The sequence below is a fragment of the Ptychodera flava genome, chromosome 15 (assembly GCF_041260155.1).
Source record: "Ptychodera flava strain L36383 chromosome 15, AS_Pfla_20210202, whole genome shotgun sequence".
Lineage (NCBI taxonomy): Eukaryota > Metazoa > Hemichordata > Enteropneusta > Ptychoderidae > Ptychodera > Ptychodera flava.
In genome coordinates this window covers 34,870,328-34,894,198 of record NC_091942.1, presented here as the reverse complement: position 1 = coordinate 34,894,198, position 23,871 = coordinate 34,870,328, and the positions used below count along the sequence as shown (strand labels likewise).

Genomic DNA, 23,871 nt, shown 5'->3' with positions numbered 1-23,871 from the left:
TCATTTGCACATTTTTGACACTGTTGAGTTCATTTGAACAAATTTACATTTCAACCCCTGCATCTACCTGTACACCAAATACTGAGATGGTAGCTCTGGCGATATGGGAGCCTTTGTGTGTGATGATCATACATCCGCACATACATACAGACATACAGACGCCACCGACTCATCTTTTAAGCTCTTTTTGGTATTTATATACAAAACCAAATATGAGCTAAAAAACAATCACTGAAAATCCATAATATTATCTTTGAAAGTGTACAGGGCTCAAAATAGCCTGAAAAACTCACAAAATTTCGAGGACCTTCAGTTCCACCAGGCTGTCATTTTTTAGCCTCTTAACAAACAAAGTGATGAAAGCCCTGTGACAGGGTGTAAAACATAAGATTGGAGTTGAAACAGACTCAGAGAGAAAATACTAAAAATCGATATCAAAACTTGGCTTAATATTTCTCCATATAATGCGGGAGGGGAATTTGAACATTTTTTATAATAGAAGGGTGGGATGTGAAAGGATTTTGAGGGATCTGAGAGAGGTCCTAAAATGAATGAAGATTTCAATCGCGATTCCCTCCCCCTCCCCCCCACGCCCCCTTAATTGTGAATGCAGCCTAAGCAGGATAGCAGACAAGGACATATGCTACTCTTACACAAGTTGTTGAAAAGATAAATGCAAAACGTGATGAGAAGTACTAAAATCTTCAAAGGGACCATTGAACACAAGTAAATGTTTATCATTTATCAACTGAATGGGACATTGGAATCAATCATTGTATACCCTGTCCCCTTAAGTTAAGATAGCCTGTGTCTAGGGGACAGACATTAAGAGTGTGTCTAGGAAACAGACATTCATACTCGTTTTTTTCTACAATACCTTGCTGGGCTACTGCTGATGTTGACTCATTTTGAAGGTAGTGAGTAAATGAAGTTTTCACCGTCCTGTTTTTGTGAAAATCAAAATTTTATTTTTTTCTTCATTGTGTTAAGAGTAATGGCCATGGTGAAAATAAAATGTTGATCAAATTAGGGTAATTTGATTCCCTGGTGCTGAAATTTTCATGGTAATGATGAAAGAGGATTGTTTGAAGTTTCCTTAAGATACATTTGAACAAAATTCACTGCAAACGACCTTGATATATGGACAATGAACAAAGACGTACACATATGATAGTTTGGATCAGGATACGATCCACTGGGGAGGCCAAGTGGCAATTTTGTCACTATTTTTTTCACATTCATAGCCATTACTCAGATGTGTCTGAACCGATTCCAATCAAACTTTGTACAAGTAAATTGTACTTTGATTTGAATATTCTAGTCGAAGATTGCATCAAATACCATCAAGAATGGTTAAAATCAAATTGGGATTAACACTCTCGAAAACATTTGATCTAGCGGGGACCATGTCATTAATAATGACTCATTTACTATATTGTTGGCAATTACAAAAGTATAGCATGGCTTGTGCCATAAGGAGTAAAACAATCACTAATGGAGACAACACCAGCTCTTGGTAATATGTTTTTTCTTTATTAAAATGGTTCTGACAAGTAGAACACCAGGGTTTTAACAAAATTCCTACAATAAAACTTTTAATATTCGGTGAGCATGAATTTAATCCACTGAAACAAATATGTAAAACAGAAAAATAGACAAAATGATAACTCAGAATGACTTATCGATGACAACTACAACTTCAGATACATCTGATGACATTGAAATTATGAAGTACAACTAAATCACAATGTTGATACCACCATTTGTCTTGTATCTTTGTGGTTTCATCTTTTGAAGTCATGATGTGTTGTTAAATACAATTACAGATGAGATAACTATACAAGAGATGAAAATAAAAACATTGTCATTGTCTCACAAACTCATGAATACTTCCATGGTGGCTGTACCATAACTTGTGAAAACCAGGTAAATCTGTTGAAAGAAAATGTCTGTCCTTATAGCACAAATGAGACAAAACTACAGACTTTTTTAAAGGACAGAGACTGACATCATACATCTGGGTGTCTTCATGGAACTTATGAACCTCCATTCGTCTTTGATTGGATCGTAAACTTCAGCGCTATTCAACACTGTACGAGCACCACCATCATCATTAGAATAGGATTTACCTGCAACAGGAAATAAAACATGCATCATCATGGCAAGATAGAATGTTAAAACCAATTGCTTGACAGTAAATTTTGACTCTAAATATGGTATGTTTCCTTTCGGCATGAGTAAAAACAAACATAACATTCATGGACTATTGCAAGGAATAGCGGTGACTACTTCAATGAATGAAAGTGGCAGAACTTACCTGGACCGCTACCATAGGATGTACATTACGAGATATACATGTAGTGAGGGAAACCACAATAAATGACATTGTAGTGTACAACAAAACTTTACAAGATATCTGATACCAAAACATGTTTTGCAAATGCATGTACATGTAATTATCAGCTCTCCCAATCTTTGTTATAAATTGTATATTTAAAGTAAAAATTTTTGTAAAGGCAGGAGTCATTGTGTTTCACCAATATTTTGATCATGTCACTTTCATGTGTAAGGTGTTTTCTTTTAACTTGCCGAATTAACTGTACTTGTCATATATCTACATTTATGCTTCTCATTGGATTAATGAAAATATTATAGTTATCAAAGTGATAAAATGTCCCGTTTTATCATAGCAGTAACCAAAACAAGTAAATGCTAGGCTTTCATGCAAGGATTGAGTTGACCAACTCTTTACCGGGCTGTAGTCAACCACAACTTCTAAGATAGAATGAAAATTGTCAAAATATTTATAACAGTGTCCCTTGAAAAGTACAATATATAACTAGAAAGCGAAGTTCCAGAGACCAGAGCAGCGGAAGAAACAAGAGAATGTGTGACAAAGATAGGTGCAGAATGAAAGAGTGCTTTGGATTTTAATAATCAAGCACGTACCTATAGTTATCGCTGCTAGCAGTAAACACCATAATACAACTAAAAGCAAGGCAGTCCACAGATTACAAATGCCTACATGTACAGTAAAAACGCAACAGATACATACGGGGGCGACAACGCACGGAAATGTATATCAGACGACATTCTCGCGAGCCAGAGCAATAATTTTCGCTCCGCTCACCTACGCAAAAATCAATCGCTTGACGGGTAGCGCTGAGTTGTTGCCGTAAAGAGGCGCGTGGTTTACGACGATGATCAGACGAGAGGAAACATCGGACCCCATTGCCCCATGGATCTATTTTTTACATCCATGATCAGACCTAGGCCGTTGAAATTGAAAACCGAGACCACATGCATTGTCATTTGATTAAAAGCACAGACTAAAACAATTTTCATTGCAATGTCGCTGTTTTCACAAGATACTGACCGTTTGATCTTGGAAAGTTGAGCTGCTTTAACGTGCAGCCAACGCATGCCCTTGCGGTGACAGGGCTGTGTGTTACCGGCGTTAAACGGCCTCGCAGACTGATATAGGAAAAACCGCTGGTGGCTCCTCAGAAATACGGCGGGCAGTTTCTCCGCCAAAACAGCCGATTTTGAATCCAAATTTTGCATCGATCTTCGTTTCGAACACACCCACCTCGCCTAGGTACACGATGTGCCCAGCCGCGCTTGTAAACTTACGGAAAGCATATTTTCTCTCTCTATGCGAGCGAAATCCGCCGCCATTGTTATCTCATGAGCATGCGGGCGAAACAGTATAGCCATGTACGGCGAGTATTTCGAGAAAATAAAATCAAAAAGCAACAAAAACAAAGCGAAAGAAAGCTAGAATTATTAATAGCTGAACGCAATATGATAGTCGAGCAATGGAGAATAACAAATAAATAAATAAACACACAAGAAATGCCCGTAAAACCCGTCCGAGCTGAGCGATGACGTCATAAGCGTGTCGCAATGCATTCTGGGTAATTAAGGTAAAATTTGTGTATAGCATGTTCTATGATAGTAATACCGGAAATAGAGAAAGAAAGAAAGAAAGAAAGAAAGAAACAAAGAAAGAAAGAAAGAAAGAAAGAAGGAAAGTGAGCAAAAACTAACAGTTCCAGAGCTGGTCTCTGGAACTAATAATCAAATGAACTTGATAATTTATTCCAAACACAACAGTTTTCAATGCATGATTTCAACTTACCTCCAATAGCGTAAATCAAGTTATTACATGTGGCAACACCCAGGAAGGAACGTTGTTTGTGCATATTGCTGACATAAGTCCATGTATCTTCATTCGGATCATATCTTTCAACAGTTTTCTGCCGAGCAGTATCACTGATACCACCAATTGCATAGATATATCCATCTGTGAAAATGAAACAACAACAAAAACAGGGTATTTACAGTATTCTTGAAGATGTACAATATTGCTGAAATTACCTCCCCAGTTCAACATTCATCCAACAAAATTCAATCATTTCACATCCTCTGCCTCATCAAATGTATTTCCTCTTATTTCATTTATCAATAAGCCTTGTGCAGAACCATTTGATCAGAGACAATTTTCAGAATAAAAGAGTTGTTTTATTTCTCTGTTAGTTGGAGGACAGTTGAGACAAGGTTAGACAAGTTTTTACATTCATTCACAGAGGGCGATGTTATGCTTCTATAGGTTGAAGAATGCTTTTCATCACAGATAACGTGTGAATTCATCTTCTTGATGCTCTCAACACAACAAGTAATTTAAATGAAGAATGTTGCCTTTCAAAGAGCTAAAACTTGCTTACATAGAAATGAATTGGCTAAAAGCATCACAACAGTATTGTTCTTCCCTCTGATCAAAAGGATAATAAGAGTAATGAGCTAAATACCAAATATGAGATTGCCTGCCTCTTGTTTGGCTCTGTTTGAAAAGAAATCACTTCAAATTGGTCACTGACTTCCATAATAGTAACACCTGTCTAGTTTGAAATGTATCAAATACCAGCAGTTGTCAACATTTTCAACTCACAGTGAACTAATAATATAAATCAGTGACATTTACTTGCATACATATATTAAATTGCAAGAAAATTCTACTCACCAACTGCTGCTAATCCAAGCCCAAGCCTTGGTGTGTTCATATTTCTTTTCTCCAACCAGCAGCCTTCCTCGGGATCGTACATAACGACTGAAGATTTGACTTCCTGTCTGACATTGCCAATGTGAACTGATACATCATTTCCACCAATCACATACAGTCTCTTATCCACTACAATAGCACTGTGATTATACCTGAAATAGTTTAATTAATCAACATGATAGCTTTGACAGACTTCTAGAGTACTACATGTATATCATTGCCTCTGATGAACTCTCTTCATGGGGAAAATGTCCTCTTAAACGTGTACCTGTTTAGGTTGCTTATGTATTTGATCTGACCAACTACTATGAATAGCATAACTTTTAGTGAAAATAAACGACCAAGTCAGAGTGGGATGATGGTAAACATGGACCATATGCATCATGTCTCTGCTTAAAGATGAAAACTTTTTTGCAGTTGCAAGGGTGGATTGTTGATTTCATTAACAGTACACGAGAAAACTCTGTATGATTTCAAAATGTGCCATCACACTGACTCCAAGAAGTAACGATCCTATGTTAAGGGGTATAATCATTGTTTTAAACAGACACATTTGGAATATACACCCTATTCCCTTGAACACATGATAAATTTCATAATTCTACAAATTCTTACCTCAGTTCTGGTAGATTTGGCAGTTGAGACCATTCATCATTCTCAATATCTAACTTCAATACACTCTTTTGCATAAAGCTACCTGTTGGTTCCTTCCCTCCGCAGACATAAATTACATTATTGTCTTTGCACACAGCGACAGCAGACTGTTTAAAGCTGCACAGCAGAGCCAGCACAGTGTACTGACTTATTTCTTTGGTTTTCCATCCATTTTGAATTACATTATACGTGCAGAGTGTGTGGACTGTTCCAACATTTGTAAAGGTTGGAATTTTAAGTTTTGGTTGTTTCAGTTTTTTATGTACAAAGAACATTTCTCCATTGACTGATACAACATTTTGACATTCCAGGTTGAATGGTAGTTTTCCCATTTCTTTCCATTGGTCTTGGTTGATGTCATACCTCTCTATGGTCAGAGTGTGTGGACAATTACCCCTGTCAAGAAAAAAATACAGTATACCTAACATTACTGGAAAATCTTTCCAAATTTCAAAACTATCAATCCCAGTGTCAAAAAAATATCACACTTACAATTCCTAATAGTCTGAACTTAAGCAAATCAGACATCCTAATTCTGTATATTATGTCATTGATGCACCTGTTGTATACCTGTTTGCACATTGTTTCCACCAAGAGATTAACCAATCAGCAACAACTTAATGAGACCCTAGCACAGCAGACCTACCTATTGGTAGATCACAAACAGTAATAGTCTTTGTATAGACCCTGCATTATACACATAATCAAGAAGAATATTTCTGTCAAGACTTGACAGGGTAATTTTAAAGGTTATGAAAATTGGCAAGCTTATAAAAGAACTTGTTTCTTTGACGATATTCAGAGGCACCAAAACAATCGGCCCTAACTTTCCATAATGAGATGTTTTGTCCCCTGTTGTGAAGGGGCCATCTTCTTCAAAGAAATCATTTGGGTTTGAAGTGTAACAGCACAAAAAATACCGCAATTATTCGGTGTCGCTCAAATTTGATCAGAATTGGTATATACAGTATGGGTACCAAAGATCAACAATACACATTGTTTCTATCTGTTCAATGCAGGAAAATCTACGCTGATGTTATAACAATGATTCTGCACAGTACAACCAGAAAAACAACAAGAAATATTTAAACCAGCAATAAAAGAATGGCAAAAGTAAATAAGGTCTGAAACTTTAGGTACTGGAGTTCAACTTTAGCAACATGCATAGCAGAAACAGTTAGTCCCTCTTAGTTGGACCATAGACAGTCTTCCCCCCTCTACTGTCTATGGTTTGATCTGGTCTGTTAATATGTAACAGTTCATAAACAATGACAGGAAATGACTCAAGCCTGTTTCAGACACTGGCCATCACTCCTGCACATTTGCAGGATTTCGCTTTTTCTTACCTCATATACACATTTTTGACACTGAAAAGTTCATTTGAACAAATTCACATCTCAACCCCTGCATCTACCTGTACACCAGATACTGAGATGGTAGCTTGGTGGTATGGGAGGGGCCTTTGTGTGTGACGGACATACATCCGCACATACCCACAAATATACAGACATACAGACGCCATTCAGACTCATCATACAAGCTCTTTTTGGTGTTTATATATAAAACCAAATTTGAGCTAAAAATGTCAAATTCCAAAGGAGTATATCACGATATGGTGGCTGAGAGACTAGAGTCAAAATAAGAAGTGTGTGTGTGAGTTTGAAGTCAAAGTAGGCGGTGATGTTACTTAAATTTTAATAACTTCCTTACCAAGGAGTAAAGAGGCTCCTACGTTTTAAGTGATGGACATGATTAAACTAAACATAAAAGTAAATAGATTCATATGGAAGAGGACAATCTACTGAAATATTGCATTGCTCACCCTGTTCTGGATTGTAAATAGCCTCCAAGTACATATATTGAAGATGCTGGTAATCTTGGTCCATTGAGATGACTCGGCAGTTTTTGTCTGTCTTCAGCATACGGCATTGCCTCTTCTATCATTCTACAACACACTGCAAATAGGAAATACTTGCTACATGAAATATTTTGATCCTCTTATGGTAGATTGCAGTTCAGGGACAAATATTCAGACAATACTTTGCTGGTTTGCTGTTTGTATGTTATATCATCTGAAACCTGTCGAGTAAACAACTTTTCAGTCTTGTTGTTGTGAGAATGGAATATATAACTTTTCCTGTACTTTTAATGGAGAAAAAGGAAGAAACTTTCAAATCTCAGTAAATTGCAGATAATGTATTTATCTAATATCAAGAAAAAGATACTAAGAATATTCCTGGTAAGGTAAAAAGAGAAAGCAATTTGTTTCAGTGAATTTAAAATTTAACGGAAAATAGGGGCCTGCGAGGTGTGAATTTGAAAGTTAGCACATATAGAACAATAGGGTGTACCATGCCGCTTTAACCCTTTCACCACAATGATTTGGCCCAAACACATGATATCAATGGTAATTGTGGATCTTATTACAGAAAATTGGGGTGAACAGGTTAAATAAGTGATGTACAATGCTATCATTTCTTACCTGCATTGTCCTTGATATACATTTCATCTCTGACTTGTTGCAGTAGTTCTGATGACACCAAATGCAGCCTGACATGCTTCAGTAACTCTTCCAAATGTTTTGCTCTGGAGATAAGGTCATAGTTCAACCACCTAATGACACTTTCCAAAACAACATTTTCACTTTTCATACCTGGTAAAAGTTATGAAAATAAAAAATATATTTAAAACTCTGCTCATCACACAAATTGACATTTCAGACTTGATGCCATCGATTAGGTTTGTGTCGACAGAAGTCTCGAAAATGAAGATATGGCTACGAGAAACTGAAAACATTGATGTTCAAAAGATCCTGCCATTGTATCAAGGGTTTCCTCAAAAGATAATTATGGGAAATTGACCCTATCAGGTTAAATTGTTCTAAGGCATAAACATCAAGGTAGCTAGAAGATCATAATGCCGATGCTTGTAAAACGCTATTCCTGTCACTAATAGAACGCCATGTTCAAACGTTTTGTCAGCCATGTTATATTTACAAATTATGTACCGGTATGTCTTTAGCAAGAGAAGTGAATGAATGTTTGTTTTCAGAGTTTTCCAATTTCAAGTCTCTGAAATTATACTATACAGTATGTGAGTCACCCTATACTTTACACCTTTTAGCAAATTGACTGATCACCGAGATATCAAAAGACACGCCTGGAAGTAACAGAGTTGATCCAAATTTCTCTGAAACAAATGGTATCTTATGTGTCTCAAAATAGTTCTTTGTGATTGAAAATGCTTTACTTAAATCTCACTGAATTGATATTGCATATTCTGCTCGTCAACTTTCAAGATGTTTGAAAGTTTTGTCAAGAGGTCATTGAAGGTCAAGATACAGTGTTCTGTTTTCTGAAACAAATAAGGGGGCCGTCGATAATAAAAGGTGATGCACAAGAAACATAATTCCTTTGTTTTACTTGAAACCCCCTCCCTCCGCCTTAAAACAAAAGTTCACATGCGAAATCAATTTCGTATTATGATGCCGTTTCTGACAAACCCACACACACCTCTCTGATCCGCACGCCCATGAAAAATACCGGAAGTGCACATTAATTAATAAACCTTCACTTTATGCATTTCACTTTTTAAGACACAGAACATTTTAATGTATTTCGCATGTAGGAAAATGTTTCCCATACATGTTTCAAGTTGAAAAAGCATACAAGTTTTTATTTCACATTCAAGTCTTTTCGTTGTCTTTTCCGTCTCCGTATTTTGTGGTCATTCTGCTCTCAATGAACGTGAAGGTAGTTTCGCGTTCTCGCTGCAAAGTTACACTTTGAAAACAATAGAAAATCCTTATGCGATTTTGACGCACACAAAACGAAATGAGCTTTTACCCCCACCCCCTAAAGGAAAGAATTACGTTGTCGTGCGTCAGCTTTTATTATCGATGGCCCCTAATTAATCAACACTTGACACTTTCGTAATTTCTTCAGAACCAATCACCACCCCTATAGTCTTCAGAAGAGTTATTAAATGTATCGGTTTGTCTCTGAAATACTAACCAGGTCTTATGACAGTTCCCAAAGATTTACATATCACGGCCATTTGTGGATTTACTTCATGATATAATTCTCACAAAAAACTACTCTGAAATATGAAACATCAAGCTGTGGCAGATAGCATTTGAGTGTAAAAGACAATCTGAGGAAATACTAAAGATAAACAGTACTTGCCTAAATTCAGATCATCAAATGTAAGGATTTCTTGTAATATGTTCTTGTCAAGGATCAGAAATTCTTCTTGCTGTGTTATGCTTGGAAATCTTGATTTCAGCAAATGGTTAGCTTTGTTATATACCTCTTCAAGGTGGTGAATTTCAGAAAATGTCCATATACCTAGAGACGCAAAAAAAACCCATAGTGAACACAGAAAGATTAATTTACATGTGACACATGAGGTCATCTTATAATGTGCTATTCTACTCTGTATTGTAACTCCCATTTAGTACACAGTTTTTACTATAATTTCCACTTAAACTGTACTCGAGCATGGTGTATTGTGGATATATGTTTTGTGTGAATCTTTGCTGAACGTCATGACTTTTACCATAGATAGTAGAAGCTTCTACTGCCCATGCTTTTACCGACCAAGTAAACTGACAATGGCAATCTACAGCACTACTACAATGCTTACCAAGACAATTGGACACATCAATATAACGCAGCAGACAATGACTGCAAATATCTTTAACTTCTTCAATTTGAAGCATACAAGCTGCATTCAGCAAATCTTGAACATTATCTTTGTTGACATCCAACGTCCCTGTATACATGTAGTCCACAAGTTTTTCCAGTGAAGTAAATTCTATTTCCTTGATTTCAATTTCCTTGGTTCTACTTTCCATCATTCCTGTTGTAAACATGGCCCGGAAGTATTCACTGTGGACGGACAGGACACTTCTGTGTGCAAGCAGCTTATTGCCATCCACTGTCAGTTCTACATCACACATTAAACCCTGTTTGCGCAGTTCATTCTGACCTGACAGGGTCTTCTTTGCGATGTGCTTTGCACCAACAAATCTGATGCTGTCTTTGATGGCATTGACAGTACCCGTATGATTTTGAAAACAAAATGTGTGATGTTTTTCCTTTTTCTTTGAGGCCATACTTTGTAGACGTCTAGTTTTGCTGTTGAAGGGCTTTCTGTGAAAGCAAAGAAGACAAAATTGTGCAAAATTAGCATTAATGATGTTTCATCATTGATGATAGATTAAAATAATTGATATTAAAATTTCTTCATTGTGGTTTTTTCTTTCCATTTCGTGTCATTTAGAGTGACTTAATCATGAGGGATGTAGTATGTGCCTTGGAGTAGAAAGACCTAAACTTTTGCTAAAACTTTCCTCAATGAAAGTAGAATCCACCATAGCATTACATGGTTCCTGAGGTTGTAGCACAGCTCAGCTAAAACCTGGCTGCATGGTGTTGGCTGATAGGAAAATTGTTGACTGCAATAAACTAACAGGGTAAGTTTAATTGTCCATGAAACATCACTGTCATCAATCATAAATACTATGGTTATTTCCAGGAGTGGTACTAGCTGACAGATTAGGCAGGACCCGTCAGTATAATGATCTTTGCTGGCAACTGCGCTTATTATAGTGCCATCAAGTTATACATGTACCTCTATCCTAAAAGAGAAAGTAAGCGGTTTTTTGGTTGAAATCAGATGCCATTCACGGGGAATGACATTATGAAATACTACAGTCTCTAACATCAACTGCATAAACCTAACATTAAGACTGAAATGTCAGTTGTATCCAAAGGCTCTGCAAACTCTAACCAAAACTATGGCTGTGGTTGGACTTTGTGCAATGGTATTACAAGCCATTGTAAATATGGTATAAACCACCAACAGCAACAGAGGTACTGCCATTATATCAATGTGCAGGGTTTTGGGTTTGAAGTGGTTGGTCCGATAGGCTTTAGGGACCGTTCAGTTTTTACGGCCGGGGGGTGGGGAGTTGCGGCAAAATCCAGGGGGGGTCATCGTAATTTTGGAATCCGCAAAGGGGGGGGGGGGGGGGTCATCGCTTTTTCACTGGTAGGAAAGGGGGGGTCACCACATTTTCAAAAACACAATACCTACAATAAAGTTCACTTTATGCCATGGCCAAGATCGACCCTCTTTACCGGCGGGCCGCCTTCAGCGGCCCACTACAATAAATTGACTTTATGTAATGGCCCATGACCCTCTTAATACCTACAATAAAGTTCACTTTATGCCATGGCCAAGATTGACCCTAGCCGGCGGGCCGCCTTCAGCGGCCCACTACAATAAATTGACTTTATGTAATGTCCCATGACCCTCTTAATAGGCAGACACCTTTGGTGCCCCTCTCCAATTAGGTTTAATTCATGCAATGGCCATGATCGACGTGTGGCCCATGACCCTCTTTACCGGCAGGCCCGGACTTTGCCAACCCACTACAATTATAAGCAGCGGGCTGCCCTCGGCGGCCAACTCATATTACAGTAGTATCTGGTTAAGTGCCTATTTCATCTTTGAAAGACCATTTACACGCTCGTGACCCTGAATGGTAGCACTGCTCAAGACAAAAAGGGGAATTTGCATAACAGTGTGATGGACATAAGTTGTCTATGGAAATGAAGTTAAAAATTGCCTTACAGTTGTCCTAATTAACAGACATTTGCATGGATGCGGATTAGAAGTTTGTGCACTGGCATCTCTGCCACGGATAAAGTTCGCCGCGTACCGGAGTTCAAATCCAAACCGTGCCGGTAATGGGTTTTGGTTATTTTTCAGCCCGGGGGGGAGGGGGGGGGTCATCAAATTTTTTCATCTGACAAAGGGGGGGTCATCTATTTTTCACCAAAATGCAGGGGGGTCCATATTATTTTGAAAACCAGCAACAAGATTTTGCCCCCCCCCCCCCCCCCCCCCCCCCCCCGGCCGTAAAACCGAATGGTCCCTTATCAAAAACTTAAACAGTATTTATCTGAGCCACAAAATTAACCTCCTTCTTCCTCACATTTTGAGCAATCCTCTTTAAAGTTTTCAATATTTTTAGTAACCCCACCCGGTCGTAAATATGACGGCTCCCTATACCAGTGTGCGAAATTAAGAGAAAATAGCTTCAGGTCATAAGGGCCAACACCAAGCCAAAGCTTCAGGTCCTTACAGAAAACTGCCGGTCCTCAATAAATGCAGTTGTTAACGACAATTAAAGTCAACCTCTCCACCAATACTATGCTTTTGAATGTTGTAATATTTAATTTTTCATGTCCTTTTATCAATAGAGTCAGTAAGTATTCACTCAAAAGGACTATTGTTCACATAGATTGCAGAATAGTGTAAGTGAATTATCATGAATCATTCATCTACATGATTTGGAATCTGAAAAAGATCACAGCCCTCATCTTCCTCACTGTCATGCGCACACATTTATCAATGTTTTCCACCACAGGGGAGGGGTATGGAACGCCGTTGCTGCCTTCTGAGGTTTATTTGCTGTATTTGATGAGATGACATCAATATATGATTTAGTAATGCCTTTATATGATTAGGTCGTGTCAATATATGATTAGGTGATGCCTTTATATTATAAGTGGGTATCAATATATCATAAGGTGTTGTTATTATATAATTAGGTGACATCAATATATGATTTAGTAATGCCTTTATATGATTAGGTTGTGTCAATATATGATTAGGTGACGCCTTTATATTATAAGGTGGTGTCAATATATCATACGGTGCTGTTATTATATAATTAGATGACATCAATATATGATTAAGTAATGTCTTTATATGATAAGGTAGTGTCAATATATGATTAGGTGACGCCTTTATATTATAAGGTGGTGTCAATATATCATAAGGTGCTGTTATTATCGTGTCAATATATGATTAGGTGACGCCTTTATATTATAAGGTGGTATCAATATATCATAAGGTGTTGTTCTTATATAATTAGGTGACATCAATATATGATTTAGTAATGCCTTTATATGATTAGGTCGTGTCAATATATGATTAGGTGACGCCTTTATATTATAAGGTGGTGTCAATATATCATACGGTGCTGTTATTATATAATTAGATGACATCAATATATGATTAAGTAATGTCTTTATATGATAAGGTAGTGTCAATATATGATTAGGTGACGCTTTATATTATAAGGTGGTGTCAATATATCATAAGGTGCTGTTATTATCGTGTCAATATATGATTAGGTGACGCCTTTATATTATAAGGTGGTATCAATATATCATAAGGTGCTGTTATTATATAATTAGGTGACATCAATATATGATTTAGTAATGCCTTTATATGATTAGGTCGTGTCAATATATGATTAGGTGACGCCTTTATATTATAAGGTGGTGTCAATATATCATAAGGTGCTGTTATTATAGAATAAGATGACATCAATATATGATTTAGTAATGCCTTTATATGATTAGGTAGTGTCAATATATGATTAGGTGACGCCTTTATATTATAAGGTGGTATCAATATATCATAAGGTGCTGTTATTATAGAATTAGATGACATCAATATATGATTAAGTAATGTCTTTATATGATAAGGTAGTATCAATATATGATTAGGTGACGCCTTTATATTATAAGGTGGTATCAATATATCATAAGGTGCTGTTATTATATAATTAGATGACATCAATATATGATTTAGTAATGTCTTTATATGATAAAGTAGTATCAATATATGATTAGGTGACGCCTTTATATTATAAGGTGGTATCAATATATCATAAGGTGCTGTTATTATATAATTAGATGACATCAATATATGATTTAGTAATGCCTTTATATGATTAGGTAGTGTCAATATATGATTAGGTGACGCCTTTATATTATAAGGTGGTATCAATATATCATAAGGTGCTGTTATTATATAATTAGGTGACATCAATATATGATTTAGTAATGCCTTTATATGATTAGGTCGTGTCAATATATGATTAGGTGACGCCTTTATATTATAAGGTGTGTCAATATATCATACGGTGCTGTTATTATATAATTAGATGACATCAATATATGATTAAGTAATGTCTTTATATGATAAGGTAGTGTCAATATATGATTAGGTGACGCCTTTATATTATAAGGTGGTATCAATATATCATAAGGTGCTGTTATTATATAATTAGATGACATCAATATATGATTTAGTAATGCCTTTATATGATTAGGTAGTGTCAATATATGATTAGGTGACGCCTTTATATTATAAGGTGGTATCAATATATCATAAGGTGCTGTTATTATATAATTAGATGACATCAATATATGATTTAGTAATGCCTTTATATGATTAGGTAGTGTCAATATATGATTAGGTGACGCCTTTATATTATAAGGTGGTATCAATATATCATAAGGTGCTGTTATTATATAATTAGATGACATCAATATATGATTTAGTAATGTCTTTATATGATAAAGTAGTATCAATATATGATTAGGTGACGCCTTTATATTATAAGGTGGTATCAATATATCATAAGGTGCTGTTATTATATAATTAGATGACATCAATATATGATTTAGTAATGCCTTTATATGATTAGGTAGTGTCAATATATGATTAGGTGACGCCTTTATATTATAAGGTGCTGTTATTATATAATTAGGTGACATCAATATATGATTTAGTATTGCCTTTATATGATTAGGTAGTGTCAATATATGATTAGGTGACGCCTTTATAGTATGAGGTGGTGTCAATATATCATAAGGTGCCCTTAATATATAATTCGGTGATTTCAATATATGATTTAGTAATGCCTTTATATGATTAAGTTGTGTCAATATATGATTAGGTGACGCATTTATATTATAAGGTGGTATCAATATATCATAAGGTGCCGTTATTATATAATTAGGTGACATCAATATATGATTAGGTCGTGTCAATATATGATTAGGTGACGCCTTTATATGATGAGGTTGTGTCAATATATCACTAGGTTCCGTAAATATATAATTAGGTGACATCTACATGTGAATAGGCAATGCCTTTATATTTCGAGTCAATAACAGTATATGATTAAGTAGTGCTTATATATTGTTAGATCACAGCAATATATGAATTGAAAAGGCCATTATATTATAAGGTAATGTAAATATATCATTTAGTAGCGTCAATATGTTATGTGTGCACGCCATTATTATTATGTGTAACGTCTTTATTATTATGTTTAAAGTCATTATATGATTATATAGAGGGCGCACCCCTTCGGACACTTTCTTTGAGCGTGCAAGCTTTCATTCGCTTAGCCCGACGCATGAGTACCTGAGGGGTACATCACTCAAATCTCAATGGATGGAACGGATTTTACGGGAGTTGGGACTTGGAAATCTCTTGCAGAAATTCACAGACGAATGAGTCGATCCTAAAGTAGTGATCTCATCAGATGGACAGTTGGAGCGTCTTTGCGGGAGTACGATTGGTGATCGTTCAATACTCCTGTGTAAGTGCGAGAGCACAGTTGCACCGGACGAGAGTGCGGCGCAAGTGTAAGTGATCCCATCGCTGCTAGCAGTGCAGGTATACCACAGGGAACTTAGTAATCTTGTTGTTGTTGTTGTTGTTGTTGTTGTTGATGATGATGATGGTGGTGATGATGATGTTGACGATAATAAAAAATATTAAAAAACAATGTCTCATTCCTTGCTGTTGTTTGTCGATGTTGTAGATAATTGTAAAAGAAACTGTAATCGTGATCAAAAAACGACGTAGGTCGCCCAACGTCACTCCCGTCCTATTATACAACCAAGGGTGGAATCGAGATGCCCCTGATCAAGGCTCATCAGCCCTTCAAGGCCCAGAAAAACACCCCATTCACGAGCGATCGATTGAAATGTGCTATCATAGGCACTGAATTTATCTCACTGACCTAATTTGGGCTTCACTTGAACTACCGACCTGCAAACGAGTGGAAAAACGGCGATTTCCAAGTCGTACCCGGTCAAAATCGATCACATTTGAACTTCCCGGTCGATGGTGACGGCGCTTTCGTCACTGGGCATTTAAATTGACCAATTGGGGGCCCTGTAAAGGCTGCTTCGGCCAGCCGATTGTTTATGTTTCAATGCTCCCTGCTCGTACGCGTACGTGTAACGTTCAAAAGTACGCGAAAAAACGTAGAAAAACCTTCATAGTCATGCAGATAAACGGAGACTTTCCAACTCTTTGTCAGGAAATCTGCCATTTTACGTCAGGATATACTGTCGATAGTTAGAGCGTACACTTCCGTGTATTTGACTTTCCCCCGTTACAAGGATACAAGCGTAATCAACATCCGGCTCGTACTTGAGCGAGTGTACATTGTCGTTGTGAATGAGTATTCCAGGTGATAGTTTACAGTAAATGACGGGTTGATTTGTCATTGGTATCCATATATAAGTATTATTCTACAAGAATAGAAATTGAATGAAGTTGAGACCGCGAAGTTTAAACTGTAGTGAAATTTTGCGTTGGGACAAGCCTCCTCATGTATTGGTAATGAGAGCCTGGCCGAAGCAGCCTTACAGGGCCCCAATTGGTCAATTTAAATGCCCAGTGACGAAAGCGCCGTCACCATCGACCGGGAAGTTCAAATGTGATCGATTTTGACCGGGTACGACTTGGAAATCGCCGTTTTTTCCACTCGTTTGCAGGTCGGTAGTTCAAGTGAAGCCCAAATTAGGTCAGTGAGATAAATTTCAGTGCCTATGATAGCACATTTCAATCGATCGCTCGTGAATGGGGTGTTTTTTCTGGGCCTTGAAGGTGGCTGATGAGCCTTGATCAGGGGCATCTCGATTCCACCCTTGGTTGTATAATAGGACGGGAGTGACGTTGGGCGACCTATGTCGTCTTTTGATCACGATTACAGTTTTCTTTTACAATTATCTACAACATCGACAAACAACAGCAAGGAATGAGACATTGTTTTTTAATATTTTTATTATCGTCATCATCATCATCATCACCACCATCAACAACAACAACAACAACAACAACAACAACAACAACAACAAGATTACTAAGTTCCCTGTGGGTATACAGTCAAATTTGCGACGAAATATATCGTATTTGTTGACATGTCGTATTTCTGCAGTAATTAAACAATGTCAGACGAGGGTGGACACGGAGAGACGTCAAACCACAGTCCATCCACAAAGGGACCGTGGTCAAACATAAGTTCGATCGTGCATAGTTGTGGAAAAGCAGCCATCTGTTGGCGTAATAGCGTGCTTCACTATGCGGATCATCTAAAGGTCAACACCGCCACGGCTTTGACCATTTGATGACCCGCATAGCGACGCACGCTTGTCTACCCCGCCAAAAGATAGCCGCGTTTCTACAACTAGATCGTGGAATGCAATAATCTTGTGTTTAGCTAAACACAAGAAATACAGCTGTATTTCGATCAGCCAAACACAAGAATGTTACCGTCCAATCCAAGATCGAACTTTATGTTTGACGTCTCTCCCACAGTTGCGAGTGGAGTGATACGTACCGGCCGCCGCGTACTATGCATAGAATAATTGTAGTACGCGGCGGCCGGTACGTATCACTCCACTCGCAACTGTGGTCTCTCCCGCCGTGTCCGCCCTCGTCTTACCATGGAGGTAGACTGTAATGGTCTTACATTGTTTACTGCAGAAATACGATATATCGACAAATACGATACATCTCGTCGCAAATTTGACTGTAGACCTGTACTGCTAGTAGCGATAGGATCACACTTTAACTTGCGCTGCACTCTCGTCCGGTGCAACTGTGCTCTCGCACTTACACAGGAGTATTCGAGAACGATCACCAATCGTACTCCCGCAAAGACGCTCCAACTGTCCATCTGATGAGATCACTACTTTAGGATCGACTCATTCGTCTGTGAATTTCTGCAAGAGATTTCCAAATCCCAACTCCCGTAAAATCGTTCCATCCATTGTGATTTGAGTGATGTAACCCTCAGGAACTCATGCGTCGGGCCACGGTCCCTCCACAAATTTTGTGGAGGGACTGTGGTCGGGCAAAGCGAACGAAAGTTTGCACGCTCAAAGAAAGTGTCCGAAGGGGTGCGCCCTCTATATAATCATATAATGACTTTAAACATAATAATAAAGACGTTACACATAATAATAATGGCGTGCACACATAACATATTGACGCTACTAAATGATATATTTACATTACCTTATAATATAATGGCCTTTTCAATTCATATATTGCTGTGATCTAACAATATATAAGCACTACTTAATCATATACTGTTATTGACTCGAAATATAAAGGCATTGCCTATTCACATGTAGATGTCACCTAATCATATATTTACGGAACCTTATGATATATTGACACAACCTCATAATATAAAGGCGTCACCTAATCATATATTGACACGACCTAATCATATATTGATATCACCTAATTATATAATAACGGCACCTTATGATATATTGATACCACCTTATAATATAAATGCGTCACCTAATCATATATTGACACAACCTAATCATATAAAGGCGTCACCTAATCATATATTGAAATCACCGAATTATATATTAAGGGCACCTTATGATATATTGACACCACCTCATAATATAAAGGCGTCACCTAATCATATATTGACACTACCTAATCATATAAAGGCATTACTAAATCATATATTGATGTCACCTAATTATATAATAATGGCACCTCATGATATATTGACACCACCTCATAATATAAAGGCGTCACCTAATCATATATTGACACTACCTTATCATATAAAGGCATTACTAAATCATATATTGATGTCACCTAATTATATAATAACGGCACCTTATGATATATTGACACCACCTCATAATATAAAGGCGTCACCTAATCATATATTGACACTACCTAATCATATAAAGGCATTACTAAATCATATATTGATGTCACCTAATTATATAATAATGGCACCTTATGATATATTGACACCACCTCATAATATAAAGGCGTCACCTAATCATATATTGACACTACCTAATCATATAAAGGCATTACTAAATCATATATTGATGTCACCTAATTATATAATAACGGCACCTTATGATATATTGACACCACCTCATAATATAAAGGCGTCACCTAATCATATATTGACACTACCTAATCATATAAAGGCATTACTAAATCATATATTGATATCACCTTATTATATAATAACAGCACCTTATGATATATTGACACCACCTCACAATATAAAGGCGTCACCTAATCATATATTGACACTACCTAATCATATAAAGGAATTACTAAATCATATATTGATGTCACCTAATTATATAATAACGGCACCTTATGATATATTGACACCACCTCATAATATAAAGGCGTCACCTAATTATATATTAACACAACCTAATCATATAAAGGCATTACTAAATCATATATTGATGTCATCTCATCAAATACAGCAAATAAACCTCAGAAGGCAGCAACGGCGTTCCATAGTGGGGGACTATGGGACTAACAGGAGAATATGACATTTTTTCTAGCCATTTCAAATCCCCACTCTCGGACTATAAAATGATGTCAAACACCAAGGGACCGGGGAATACAGGCTCGTGCACTGGCTACTCGTGACTAATGAAAGCAAGAAAATTTGTCTCTCATGACTTTCTATGGGGAATGGTGTTCTCTACATTGCTGTGTACAAATGTACACTACACCAGGGCATGTGATATTGTGATTTGAAAACGGTTGGCGAGCTGAAAATCACTTCTGAAATTAGCCAACGCGAGTGGTAGAAGGGTGAGTGAATAGCTTAGTACCCTGAAAACAGTCATAAGTGTATGAATAATTTTTTATGCAAACATTGATTACGTCTTTTTTAAACAGAAGGGAGAAAATACTTAGTATGTATTTTGATATGACGTATGGATTACTTTCAACATTTTTCAAAAAATAAATATGCTTAAATGTGGCTTCTGTTGCATTCATGAAGAAACAGGTGAAGTTATACTTTTAATTAAAACGACAAGTACGGTAACTTTTCTTGATTATAGAAATTGCATACAACATGAATGGCAAACGCCAATCGCGGAAATGAATGTATATTTTCTGATCGAAAAGTTTTGCCCGAGCGATTGCTGGGTCTCATCGCCCTTTGAAAGCTTAAAGTTATTAAAATGACTCTGAAAAGTTTGACAGACACTCGACAATCAACACCGTAAAATCTTAAAAGACGTATTTTTTGCGACATTTAGGCCTACAGCCCAGGATGACGGTGAGGTTTGCATGCCTGGCGTAAAACGGTACCGGTATACATCGAAACAATTTGAAGCCCTACTCTCGGCCTCAGAGAGTATACCTAACGGATCGTGCAACTCGACAAAACTGTTATGATAAGGCCGCTCTGTTTTATAAAATGGTCCACAAACAAACGCAGCGAAACGTGAACTTGATTGTCGACTGCAATTGGGCTGTCGTGTAAGATCTAGTCCTTGTATCGGGCGTGGTTCAAAACCATAGAGGTAAAAAAATACCTCCATGTTCAAAACTAAATATTAGTCATTTTTGTCTTAAACTCTTCTATGAACCATTTATGTTTTGAACGCTTGAAGCGTTGGAAAATCAAAGCAAAGAAAACGGAGTCAGTTTGATAAAATGAAGGGCTGTATTATGTACATTATTTGTGTACATGTAAATTCCGAACACAAGTGTGGAACTAGTGAAGTGATACTAGGTGTTGTTGTCATATGACACAGATATGCTAACATTACAAGGGTTACACTCACTAGACGAGTATTATTATAATATTGTATCGCATTATTGCACCAAAATCAATTCATTTCATTGCTAGAATCTGCATGCACGGACATAATTCATACTGATCTGAATGTAATCAGCTGCACCGTACTATGGCATGCGCGTCGATCGGAGGGATTAGACTTCGTAAATGCAAGAAGTCGCAAAACAAAAGTTACTATTTTGCGACATTGTCAACCCCCACCCCCTCCCCGTCTGGCGTACCATAGAGCTCGAATTCCCCACTACCAGGACTCGAAGTGCGATCAATATCCCCTGTTGCCCCGCACTCCCACGGTGGGAAACATTGATAGGTGCATGGCATTCAAGTCTGAATCACATGATTCAGAGTCAGTCATCATCTGCATCTGTTACAGGTCTTGACGGAGAATTTTCATCATTTAAGGGGTGGACCATTTGATATCCTGGGGGGGGCTTGGAAGATTTGGGGGAAAAAAAAGATGCCAGGTGGAGTTGCTCGAAAAAAAAAATCTGGCTTTAGGTGGCTGATGGAAAAAAAATTATGGACCATTGCGACTCGGAAAAAAAAAATCTTGGCAATTGTTCGATGCACACTGCAGCATCAATAAAAATCAAGCAGTAGAGTTTTATAAAGCATAAACCATTTCAAGCTTGAGGAACAATAACTAAATATGAACAATTGTACAGTATACATGACCTTCTGATTAGAGGAAGTATGCTGAAATTGAAATTGCTCACCAGTGTTTTCCAGAAATGTGTAAATCTGAATGTAAGGATTTTGTCAAAATACCATAAGAAGAGAGACATTATATTATTACGCATTGGATCGACTCTCTACACATTTTTTCATTGTTATGAGTTTTCTATATACGCATGTTTTATTCGTAAATGCGAACACTGTTATAGTGAATTATCTTACCAATGTTTTTCTTAACAAAAGCGAATGTGTTTTGATTAGAATTGAATGAGTTTGATGAACTACTATGTGGTAATGAAGAATGGGAAATGGGCAATGAAATGAGCAGACAGCAGGTGATTTAAGATTAAATGTTACATCTTCACTGCAAATAAAACCATAAGTGTGTCATAAATAATACAAACAAAACAAAATCATGTTTGTTTGTTTTGTTGTATGTGAGCCACGTCTAAGACACACAACAAAAGTACTGTTTCAGTCAGTAAATGTCACCTCAGATGCCACCAGAGAAAACCATTTCCACTCCAAAATTTCATTTTTCGCCTTGCGAGAGGGGGGACCCCCCCCTCTTGCGCTCTCCCCCCCCTCGTTCGCTACGCTCACTCGCCACTCAGTCGCTTTGCTCCCTCGCAGTCCACCCGTCTACTTTCTTAAATTACCCGGCTACTTTCAATGTAAGGATAACAATAACAAGTAAATGCCATAAATGTACATGATTTTACAAATATGTTTTTGTAAAGTGAATCAAAAATGTACATGTATTTACATAACTTCATTTAGTTTCTTGAATATAGTCTGTGTGCGATAGAACAGCATCTTGTTACTGGGTGTGAAAAACCAAGCAAACAAACATTGCACCGAAATTTGGTAAAAAAAAATATATCTCGAAGAAGGAAAGTGAAAAAAAAAGTTGCCAGCATATGCCCTGTAGAAAAAAATAATTCATGGTGAAGCACGTGGAAAAAAAATAATGGCTCTCCACCAATCTTCCAAGGCCCCCCCCCCCCAGGATATCAAATGGTCCACCCCTTATTCCAAATTTCAGTCGGTCATAAGGACCGACATGTTGCTAAACACTTTCGGCCCGACGAGAAATCTGTCGGTCTCGGACCGTCGGACCGACGTTAATTTCGCACACTGTCCCTAACCTGAGTCCAGGTTACACTGTTCGGATGGTTGAATCATGTTGCTGGCATGGCATCATGCAGATCTCTAGATGGAAGTAGAATCGTTGGAGTGGAGGCTATCATCATGTGGCCCAAAATAGCTGCAATGGCCACAATCTGTGCTGGTTGCAGTATTGCAGCTCGAGGTTTGCCTGGGCGACCCAAATACCCACGCAAAACCTCGAGCTACAGGACTGCAGCGAAGTCTGTGAGTGTGTGGGCATTGTAGCGCCATGGCTGAGGTATACTATGAAGGAACCTGACCCCATGGCGGCGGACGACATGAGATGCACACGGCAGCCTTCGATGAGATCCAACTATATATGTAGCTCACCTCCATACAACTACTAAGAAGTCAACAACACCACGACTATTTTCATTTGCGATCGGTTTGTCCCCCTCCACTGTCTATGGTTTGTCCACACATTGGCCATACGCCGTCAGCCCCTCACAAAAGCTGCGGCAGTTACAAGGTCAATAACCTGTGATGAAAACATGTACCACATTTGGACGATGAGGGCATAACTCTTCTA

The 23,871-nt window shown here is 37.6% G+C and overlaps 1 protein-coding gene across 1 annotated transcript; it reads right to left on the bottom strand.

The window, feature by feature from the left end:
- Positions 1-1,520: 1,520 nt before the first annotated feature.
- LOC139151997 (kelch-like protein 3) lies at positions 1,521-23,841 on the bottom strand. The gene is made up of 9 exons (XM_070725074.1): positions 23,673-23,841; positions 10,361-10,869; positions 9,901-10,062; positions 8,199-8,369; positions 7,539-7,671; positions 5,678-6,112; positions 5,024-5,214; positions 4,142-4,306; positions 1,521-2,129 (listed from the first exon to the last, which is right to left on the bottom strand). The coding sequence occupies exons 2-9, from the start codon at positions 10,830-10,832 to the stop codon at positions 1,990-1,992; spliced, it is 1,869 nt and encodes a 622-aa protein (XP_070581175.1). The 5' UTR covers positions 10,833-10,869; positions 23,673-23,841; the 3' UTR covers positions 1,521-1,989.
- Positions 23,842-23,871: the final 30 nt, after the last annotated feature.